The sequence below is a fragment of the Arachis hypogaea genome, chromosome 20, assembly GCF_003086295.3.
Source record: "Arachis hypogaea cultivar Tifrunner chromosome 20, arahy.Tifrunner.gnm2.J5K5, whole genome shotgun sequence".
NCBI classification, from domain to species: domain Eukaryota; kingdom Viridiplantae; phylum Streptophyta; class Magnoliopsida; order Fabales; family Fabaceae; genus Arachis; species Arachis hypogaea.
Window position 1 is genome coordinate 65189315 of NC_092055.1, and position 11669 is coordinate 65200983.

The 11669-nt window shown below is 28.7% G+C and overlaps 1 protein-coding gene across 1 annotated transcript; it reads right to left on the reverse strand.

Moving 5' to 3' along the window:
- Positions 1 to 3663: 3663 nt before the first annotated feature.
- LOC112785904 (uncharacterized) lies at positions 3664 to 11387 on the reverse strand. The gene is made up of 5 exons (XM_029296605.1): positions 11225 to 11387; positions 10973 to 11029; positions 6037 to 6908; positions 5751 to 5934; positions 3664 to 5651 (listed from the first exon to the last, which is right to left on the reverse strand). The coding sequence occupies exons 1-5, from the start codon at positions 11385 to 11387 to the stop codon at positions 3664 to 3666; spliced, it is 3264 nt and encodes a 1087-aa protein (XP_029152438.1).
- Between the last annotated feature and the right edge of the window lie 282 nt (positions 11388 to 11669).

The window sequence follows — 11669 nt, forward strand, 5'->3', positions numbered from 1 at the left end:
TTTTCACAAAACTCACATAATAAGGAAGGGAAAGTAAAACCATGCAATTTATATAAATAAGTGAGTGAAGGATTAAATAAATCACTTAAAATAGGCACAAAGTATATCATAAAATATGGGTTTATCAACCTCCCCACACTTAAACAATAGCATGTCCTCATGCTAAATCCGAGACAAAGAGTAAGGTATGGTTAAAGTGGTGAAATCTCATGCAATGCAATCTATTCTAAATGCAACTACCTAAATGAATCATGCAATTCTAGTTTGTTATTCCCTTGTGTATAAAGCTTACATGTAGTTGAATTAATTCACATTCTCAAGGAATCTTATATATATAGCCAAACCTTTGATAGTGATAAAGTACCTTTACAATTGAGATGGGAGAGAAAAACATTTTACAATTTTGCAAGACAATTAATAATTTAAGAAGAGATATATGTTGATGAGCTATTGAACCCTCACTGGATTTTGTGTTTACTCTCTAGTCACTCAGTGTTTATTGGGTTAATCACTCTATTCTTCTTTTTATCCTTACTTTCTATAACTTTGTTCTTCATCTAACCAATCAACAATTATAGAATATAGGTATACAAAAATCATGAGGTCTTTAATTAACGTTGTAATGGGGCCAAGGTAAAGGTAAGGGTATATGTATAAGGCGAAGTGAGCTAATTAAGTGAATCCTTGATTAGTCTAAGATCTCACCTAACATACATATTTTGTAAAGCAAAGCTTCTTTACCTATTTTTCCATATTTTTCCCACTTTTTATGTTACATGCTCATATTTTAATTTTTATTTATTTTTATCCTATGTGCATCGCTTTTTGCATTTGGGGAATTCTTTTGTATCCCCTTTATTCAAACTAGCGGCTCAACAGGCACTATCGTGCCTGTTCAGCCGCTTTTTTTATGGGATTTAAAGTTAATTATTTTAATGAATTTTAAAATTTTAAATTCGAATAACATAAAAATAATAATATAGAATAATTAATGATAATATTAAAATGTTCAAATTAAAATAATCATATATTACCTATCTATAAACAATAACAATATGAAAATGATTTAATTATAATGAACACATACATCACCTATCTACAAATCTACAAATAACATAATTCATAAAATAATTATTACAATATTATTTTATCTTCTTCTATCTAACTCAAAGTCATAAAAATAAATAGAAAAATACTATTGTTTACAAAATATGAGCCATATTTAAAAGTCACTTTTTTCTTTGTTTAGGGACCTTTTTTTTAAGTGGTAAGCCAAAGTACGGATCTGTATTTAAAGAATCTTTCTTGTGCCTACAAAAAGTGTAAAGAAGAAAAATAATTATATCTTTTTTTTTGTGATTATATATCAAACTATAAGTAAAAACATTAAAATAAATCTAAAGTAATTTCTGAATTTGTACCGAGAAAAAATCTTTAGCAATTCCTCATACATCTCCTTATCAATAAATTCTTGAGCCTTGAAGAACTACAAAATTTAGAAATCAATAAAATATACCATATGCCAATACAAATTTCATTATATTTGAACGGAAAGTTAACAATAAAAAATATAAAACCTGCAAAATTGAAATTTCTTGTTTGAGGTTGGATTTCCTACACATGCACAACAAAAGAAGCCATTAAACCCTCTGTAGAGCATTCAAATCTATAAGTATCCGATATTACCTCTATTCTGTGCGGTTTCTTAATCTAATGATAGGTACCTGCAATGTTGTTCTTTACTAACATCAGTTGGTTCCGCTCCTATGAGTTTGTTGCTGGAAAAAGAAAAATGTTTAATTTATTATCAGTAGTTTAAAATTATTTTTTGTAACTTTATTCAACACATGAGAAACATAATCTTCGTTACAATCTCAGAGTAACCTTTTAATATTTTAGGCATACACTTTTTTCTTTCATTTTTTATTAGTAAAAGAAGAACATAGAAGGGGATAGATAATAGGCATATCAATAATATTCTGATTACGATGATTGTGTTACCTTGTATGTTGTTGGAGCAGTATTTCCTTTTTTATCATCTTCCAGAATTGGGTCCTGTCTGTTTTAACCATTCCTCCCCAACCAATAGAATAAATTTGAAGGGAATGAACCTATTAGATAACATATGATTATGATTACTAACATAGAAATAGAAGTATGTATATTGAATACAATTTTGACAGTAATTAATTTAAAAAATTACTTTATTGTCTATTGGTTTGATTGATGCAATTGCTTGCTCATCTTTCCATGCACTCCAGAGATTTTGGAATCCTTCTTCCTGTAATTGATATTTGTTAATATATTTCTAGTATATATATAGTATGTCTTAGTTAATGATAATTAGTACGTACCTGTTGCATAAAACAAATGTTCAAGTTCGTTGTCTTTATCTCCTGGCATATATTGATGAGCTCCTTTGAAATCAAATTGTCTATTAAAAAAATATAAGTCGTTAGTCCTCAATAAATTGAAGTTTGTATACAAAGATATATATATATCAATGAAAAAGATTTAAAGATTAAAATTATATATAGACTGAATTGTACCAAGAAGTAACTACACATACTTACGAAGAACATAAATTACCTGTGGGGAAGGTAACAATATTTCTTTGAAAACTACATTTCTGGTAAATTCTCCACTTGTTCCATCTATTTTTCCTTCTTTGACTAAAATTTTTATAGTTGACTGAGAAATACTTCGAGACAGAGCAACATATAATTGGTCATGGCTAAATACATGTTTAGGGAGATAGATCCCTACTTTAGGAATGGTCTGTCCTTGTGATTTGTTTATTGTTATTGCAAAACTCAACCTTACAGGAAATTGCTTCCGGATAAGTATAAATGGCAGTCCTGAATTTTCTGTTGTTTTGTGTTTTATCCGAGGCAAGAAAGCTCTTCTTCCACAGTGATGACCGGTTAAAATTTCTACGTCCAACATGTTTTGAAAATTTCCACGACATAGTAACCTTGTACCATTGCATAAGCCGGCCTTAGGGTCTATATTTCTCAATAACATCAAAGGTGCACCTCTTTTTACCTTCAACACATGAGGTGGCAACCCGCCTGTAGAAACTGAGTTAAGATATTCTTGTTGATATAAATTATTAGCATCTCCTTCTACCTCATCAAATGAGACTAAATTTCGTTCTTCTCCTGGAAACTGGTTGATAATTATATCATTAAGCTGTTGCACATCATGATTTTTTGGCGTCAATATTGCCCTTTCTACCATGTAAGAAGCATCCCACCCATGAGATTGTAAGTTTGGAAATATTTCTTCTATTAACTTGTGTAACGATGTTTCACCCTCCCACGGAATTGCCATATTTGCTTGTATCCGTACAAAGTCTTCATGTATGGTGGGCTCAATTCCATCACCAATGCGCATAAGATACTCAGCAAAAACATGATCATTAGAAGATCGCATATTTTATCGCAAATGGAGAATTTTAGTGGAAGCCCATAAATGAGACTTAACTATAGAAGCTGAAATCATTTGTGACTTACTACCTTTCGGTACCACAGGCAGTACTTGGCGGAAATCTCCTCCCATCACCATCAGTTTTCCTCCAAATGGCATATCGTTTGCTAATATATCTCTCAGAGTGCGGTCTAATGATTGCACCGATTCTTTATTTGCCATAGGTGCTTCATCCTAGATGATTGCCGTTGTTTGTCTAATCAGTTTTGCAAGATCTGATTGTTTGCTTATGTTGCAAATGGATGATGGTTCTGCATTAATTGGGATCTTAAACCTAGAATGAGCTGTTCGACCCCCAGGCAATAATGTTGCGGCTATTCCTGATGATGCAGTTACCAAGACAATATGACCCTTATTTCTCAATTCTGCAATTATAGCTCTGTAAAGAAATGTTTTGCCTGATCCTCCTGGCCCATCAACAAAGAACACTCCACTTTCTCTTCGATTAATTGTATTCATAATGCACTTGAAAGCTTTAGACTGGTCATTGTTCAATCTTGTTATGGAACACAGGTCTTCCTGGGGTACTTCGATAGACAGTTCTTCTTGGATAACTCTGGGTATCGAGTTGTCATTGTCATTTTCATGAGTTAGAGCTGGCAAATCGTATTGTGTAATATGTTTTCCGTGCTGAAGGAGTATATCATTTATATCCCTGAGTAGCCGATTTGTGAACACTAAGGCTGTTGTGGTGCTGGTTGACGGATAATCATCCACCATATATGAAAAAAATTCATCCCATAAGCTTCTTACATCTGTAGGCTCACAAAATATTAAGATGGTTGCAAACAACCTTCGTAAAGCACATGGCAATCGTAAAACAGAAGCCTCAACCAAACACTCACGGATGCTACTGTCACTCTCTAACAATCCTCGGTGTTGAGCAGATTGCTTGAAGGACGAATACTGGACCCCATTCACTGTTAGCAAGTCATCCCAACTGATTGGTCCTCTGACATTAGATAATAGAATACGCAAATAGAATTTTTCTCCTTCTGAAGGTGATATAGTATAAATTCGACCGATGGATCTCCTCTGTGTCTTGCGCCGACGCCATTCCTTTTCCATGTTGTGCCAAGTGTAATACTCTGGAATTTCCCTGTACAAAAGATGCCTAGATTGTTGGTCCTCCTCACGATTTAGGGCAAAGAACTTAGTGAGCATTGTTCTAGAGAAATAATCATCATTAAGTATTTCAGGAATGGTTTGGTGATCATAGAAGCTCACTTGATGTTGATTTGGCAAATGAATTTGTAACCTTTCCACTGATGGATACATTCGGTAAAGGTTAAATTTAAATATTCTCCAACATGCCTCTGGAGCAGCAATCCATCTTGCATCAACAAACTGTTGGACCTCGTCAACATTAGAACCGTTGTGAACTTCCATTGCAACCCGGTCTGGACCCTTGTAGCAATATTTGTAGAGATACTTTATACTCTTGATGCTACTACATATCTCAACATTAATATGGCAATCATACTTTAGTAGTAGCCAAGGGTTGTACGGAACTACCCATCTATTGTCAACCGTGACACTTTGGTTAATTTGTACTGGAGTGTCGAATCGTCGCCTATATTGCGGATATGAGTCATCACCTCTTCGTGTTTCTGCTGCGAACTCTTTTGGGTAGTTGCGTTTACATTGGCCATTTTTCATGCAGGGTGAAGATTGATCAAGTATACCGCAAGGACCATGAATCATATGTTTTAGCACTGCATCATGTAGGTATGGTTCTACTTCTTTAGATGGTATCTCTGCACGTACCAAACTATCATAATGCTCTGGGTCAATTAACTTGTCATTGTTTTCTAAGATTAGCAACATATGTACATGTGGCAACCCTCTTTTTTGAAACTCAGTGACATAAATATAGCTCTTCACCTTTCCCAAGACACCCTTAGTAATGACATCCTCTTTCAGCTGTTCAAATTTGGCTCGAAAAATTCTTGTTGTTAGATCTGGACGATCTTGTGGAGTTTGAACTGGGTTGAGTTCTGAAGTTATTTCAGTCCAAGATGGATTGCATGTCATTGTGAGAAAAATATCTGGCTTGCCCTCTTTAAGAACAATCGCCATTCCATCTTCATATCGTTGGGTCATGTCGCGACGGCTACCAATGAACGACGATGGTAATATTGTTCTTTTTCTTCCAACATTTTCTGAAGACAAATATATAGAGAAATATTATTAGTTTTAATAATTATTTTGGGTAATTCTTAATGATTTTCGAAGTAGCAATTAGATACAACAATATTTACCTGCATTGATTTCTCCTGTGTGCAAAGCATCTTGTAAACCTTGGTATAATTCAGCCCGTAATTTCTTCTGTCTATTTCGAACCCATCTTAACTTTCCGGTTTCAATTTTTACATAGTTATCAACAACATATTGTTGTAGTAATCGCCCTGCTTGCAATACGGTGGATTGATCATCGGGGCGGATCTACAAATTTTTTAGAATTTGTAAAAAAGATTAGATACATTGATCAATTTTTTGGCATAATTTTATTGAAGTCTATACTGCGTAGGAAATGGAGATTTGTACCTGGAGCATATAGCTATTATATGTTCGGCATGATACTTTGCCGCCACTTTGACTTCGGGTATTGATATCCCATCCATGAGTTCCAAATGGAAAAAGAAGAGGATATTGTAGTGGATCGTAATAGCCAACGAATTCCTGAATCCTTCGTAGGCTACCAGCATGAGTTTGCACCTTAATATCTCGCCCACGAATCATTATTTCAACGTCATCACCAACAATTATAGCTGCTACCTGCGACGCAGTTGGAAGACTATATTGTGGCTGATTAGCAGGTCGCTCTCTAATGACCAAACTACACTCATGTACATCTGACCGTTGTGCAAGCTGGCGAAACACATGGAGAAAAGGATTATACCGGTGTAGCAATTGTTGTAACTTGAAAACTAATGTTTCATGTAGTTGTGTGTTCTCCAGCATCCTATTCTGCAACTCGTGATCAGTATCATATATGTACAGTTGCAAAAACCGTGGTCGCGTGCCCTGATCCGGATGAAATCCCCCTATACTATGATATATTGAGCCTTGAGCACGAAATGTATATATACCACGACCTGTCATAGCCAGTTGTTTGTCTATGTGCACACCACACGAAGTGAAGGAAAATACATGATTGTATCCACGAATATGTTTCCTAAAATGGTTTCCTTCTGCAGAGGGGTCCAAGAAGATTTCAAGTAATTCCTGAGGAGCATTTACTCGGGGAAGAGAGACTTTTCCCCCATTACAGCACATCTCGAACGTCTCATGGTGAAATAGACGTGCGCTACAGTATTGACATGTCCTTGGGATTGGTAGCGGAGTTCGAATTATTGTTGCATCCTCTTGAAAATTTCGAGCACAATTATGGGATGCTCGAACATTTTGTCTATTTTCTGTACTCGTATTAAATTAACATATATTTGGTTACATTCATAATGAAAATCATAAAATGATGAATTTTGTAACAACTAAAAAAATAGTTCTTTGTTTGTTGATTATAAATACAAAGAATTACTTCCATTATAGTGGTCATCATAAAAAAGAGATAAGTAGCTGTCAAATATTTAAGTGATGTTTCAATCTTTTTTTTAACTTTGTTACATTGTATAATATTGTGATATTGTTTGACTTTATTTTTTTTTAAATTTTGTCATTCAGATGTATTTAACAACTTTAATTATAAAATATTTTATTTTATTCTTTCTAAAGATGTTTTTTATTCGTTAAATAAATGTTTTTATTCTTTTATTTAATTATAAAGAAATATTATTTATTATGTAGCAATATAGTTTTATTCTTTTTTTAATAAAATCATTTTGTTTAAAACCTTTTATTCGAAACTGTTATAACAAAGTTAATCTAACTTACGATATATAACAACATTATATTATTCTAAATGATTATTATTTTCTTGTTCCATTATATATTTTTGTTTTTATGGTAACACTATGTTTATCATGGATTATTTTTTTTAGATTAAATAATCAATACAATATAGTTTGAGTCTGAAATAAATAATTTTTTTTTTAAAATACTTTCTTTATATATCATAATTTTTTTTTTGTATAAAATTCTCCGTTCATCAATTGTCTTATAGCATTTTTTAGTTAATTATCTTATATAGGGTATGACAATTTTTGCCTTTGGCCAAATTTTTTAGCTTGTATGTTTTGTTTCATGTTTTTTAAATGTTTAGATATTACTGGTCGAAATAATACAATACATGACGATAATATTGGTTCATATTTTATTTATTCTATTACTTCTAATAATCTTTCTTGTATGCTTTCGCGTAGAGTTATCATTTTAATTTTTACTATTTATTTTATTTCTTAAAATATATTTTATTTAATCATTTTATGTTGTCATATTTGTGTGAATTATATAATAAAATAATTCAACAAAATATTAAATTTTTTAAATTATTTTTTTTTGTTTTCACTTAAGTTTCCATATTTTTCATTTTGATTGGCAAATAAATATTTTAAGTATTATTTTGGTTTTTATAAAATTTGTTGTGTATAGATTTTAATTTTTTTTTGTTAGGCATGGGCACTTGTTTTTTATAATTGGTTCTTGTAATGATCTTAAATAAATAAATTTTTTAACATTTTATTTAATTATTTTATTTTGTCATGTTTGTGTGAATTATAACAGAATGATTCAACAAAATATAAAATTTTTTAAATTACCTATTTTATTATTTTTGCTAAAGTTTACATATTTTTTTATTTTAATTGGCAAATAAATATTTTAAGTATTTTATTGGTTTTTATAAATTTTTTTTGTGTATAGATTTAAATTTTTTTTGTTAGGCACTGGTACTCTTTTTTTATAATTGGTTCTTGTAATGATCTTAAATAAATAATTTTTTAATACCAATTATACTCACACTTAATGTTTACTATGAATACATTAATATGCTAACATATAAGGATAAAATAATATTTTTTTATAAATTTATTTACCTATTAAAATTATGTCACAATACTAAATATATAAAGAAAAAAAAAGTACAATACTAACCAGTTACATTTTCTTCACGTCTACTGTTTTGATCAGATCTATTTCCATGAATTTCTGATAGTATATAAAAAGAACACATCAACAAAATTATAAAAAATTTTATTAAATTAAGTCTGTACAGTATCAGTGGTAATAGAGACGTTACTTTTAAAGAAACAAATCATACAAAATTAAATTGATTGAAAGTAATAGAAAATGTAGAATACCATTAATATCATAATTATTCAAACTCTGAATAATTAAAAAAATAGATAGTGACCGTAAAATACAAATACATCATAGGCAGAGTTCCTGTAAAAAGTCACAATTTGAAAAATAATTCAAGTGTAACCGTATAATAGATTTATTAAGTGAAGAAATTATCATTTATTTTTTACAATGTTATATATTTATTAAAAATATTTTAACCTTTTTTTGTGTATTAAATAAAACGTTTAAAAGAATTGTAGAATGTTAAAAAATATATGAAACGTAAAATTATATTAGATATTAATTGGACCACTATTATTATGAGCATCTGAATAATAGCAATCATATTATTGGAACGACAACAATGTATTTTAAATGATTATATTTTACCGTGTTTAATTTTTCTTTAGAGATAAATAATTCGTGAATATAAAAATTATATTAAACTGGTAGCATAATAATTATATTAAAAATAGTAAATTTATCAATTTAAATTTATGTAGTGAAGAAATTAATACTTCTGATATATCTATTTTTTATAAGAAAAAGTATAAAAAAATATCGAAATACTAATTATTTTTGTTATACAGTGAAAAAATTTAAGTTACAATTATATTATTAAACACATATATCTAATATAATTTTTGTTATAATGATACGGCGCGAGAACATTTTATTTATTCTTATAATAATATTATATAGGTCAATAATGGAAGGTTTATTGAATCAAAATTTATGAAAAAAAATACTATTAATTAAATAAATATACAGGAGTTCTATCCATATTTATTATCATTTGGTCTATTACTTGAATCATTTTTGCTTTTATTATGAGTATCTAAATATTTAAAAAATTTATTATTAACATGAAAATAATGTATGTTGACAATTTAAGAGTACATTCGGTAGATAAATTACAGATAAATAGTACTAAGAGTACATTAACATAGAAATATTGTAGAAATAATTCAAATTAAATGGTAAATTAAATTGTAGAAAAAAATAAAAAAATATACCAGAATTATCTATTAAAATTTAATAATAAATATGTTATTAAACATTGAACATATATATTTTTCTTATAATAATACAGTTATAAAAATTGTTTGGCAATATAATATTATATTAAAAAATTATTAAACTATTTAATAATCGAGATTATAATTATATAAAGTACATTAAGACAATATAATAATATCTATAATAATATTATTTAGGCCAATAATAAAAGATTTATGGAATCAAAATTTAAGAAAAAATAAATTATTATTAATTAAATAAATATAAATATAAATATATAGGATTACTTCCCATATTTGGACTGTTTGGGAACGACAATAATATATTTTAAATGATTATATTTTATAGGGTATAATTTTTCTTTAGAGATAAATAATTCGTGAATATAAAAATTATATTAAACTGGTAACATAATAATAATTATATTGAAATAGTAAATTTATCAATTTAAATTTATGTAGTAGAAAAATAATCACTTCTAATATATTTATTTTTTAGAAGGAAAAGTATAAAAAAATATCAAAATTATCAACTAATTTTTTTTGTTATATAGTGAAAAAATTTAAGTTACAATTATATTATTAAACATATATCTAATATAAATTTTTTTATAATGATACGGCGCAAGAACATTTTAGGACAATAATGGAAGATCTATTAAATCAAAATTTATGAAAAAATAAATTACTATTAATTAAATAAATATACAGGAGTCCTACCTATATTTATTATCATTCGGTCTATTACTTGAATCAGTTTCGCTTTTATTATGGGTATCTAAATATTTAAAAAATTTATTCTTAACATAAAAATAATGTAGGCTGAGAATTTAAGAGTACATTCGATAGAGTACAGCAACATAGAGATATTGTAGAAATAATTCAAATTAAATGGCGAACTAAATTATAGAAAAAAAGTTAAAAAAATATACCAGAATTATCTATTAAGTTTTTTTTGTATCAGAGTAAGAAAATTTAATAACAAATATATTATTAAACAGTGAATATATATAATAATACAGTTATAAAAATTTTATATTTGTATAATATTATATTAAAAAATTATTAAACTATTTAATAATTGAGATTATAATGATGTAAAGTACATTTAAGATAATATAATAATAATATTATTTAGGCCAATAATAAAAAATTTATTGAATCAAAATTTAAGGAAAAATAAATTATTATTAATTAAATAAATATAAATATAGGATTCCTACCCATATTTGAATCGTTTGGTATATTACTTGAACCAGCTCCGGTGTTATTGTGAGTATCTGTATATGTAAAAAATTCATTATTAAGATGAAAATAATGTAATTTGATAATTTAAGGGTACACTAAAGAAATAAATTATACATAATTGGTACGTACTAAGAGTCCAGTAACATAGATATATCATAAAAAATAATTCATATTAAATAATAAACTAACAATATAAATTTATTAATGAGAAGTATAATTTAGAGTACCTGATATAGAGTATTGTTGAGGAGGTATATTTGTGATATCTTGTAATGGTGTTGCCATGCTAGTTGGTCCACTTGATGTATCGATTTGTTTTCCTCGTCTAATACTCTCTCGGTAACTGCCACGCCTTCTGGCAAGGTGTTGCTGCCTCTGTTCTTCACTCATATTCTTCACTCATATTTTGTCTTCGTTGTCTGGCATAGTCTTGCCAAGTTCGTCGACCACTTCCACGTGAATCTTCCATTGGTATGTCAACTATAATTAATCAAAGAAACATATAAAAACAGCTATACACTTTTATTTAATGACAAAAAATAATTTACAGTAGATTTTACATTATATTTAGGCGAAGTGAGAAGAATGCAGGAGAAGACAAAGGAGAAATGAAGAAAAAAAATTTTATTATGGAGAGATATGGAGTAACCAGTGAAGTGAGAGAGATTAAGA

Excerpts from the sequence above, each read along its gene's own strand:
- LOC112785904 (XM_029296605.1), bottom strand. The coding sequence starts at position 11,387 with ATGAGTGAAGAACAGAGGCAGCAACACCTTGCCAGAAGGCGTGGCAGT. Across the intron at positions 11,030-11,224 it reads TCAACAATACTCTATATCAG|ATACTCACAATAACACCGGA; the intron begins GTACTCTAAATT and ends TTACATATACAG. Across the intron at positions 6,909-10,972 it reads ACCAAACGATTCAAATATGG|AAAATAGACAAAATGTTCGA; the intron begins GTAGGAATCCTA and ends ATACGAGTACAG.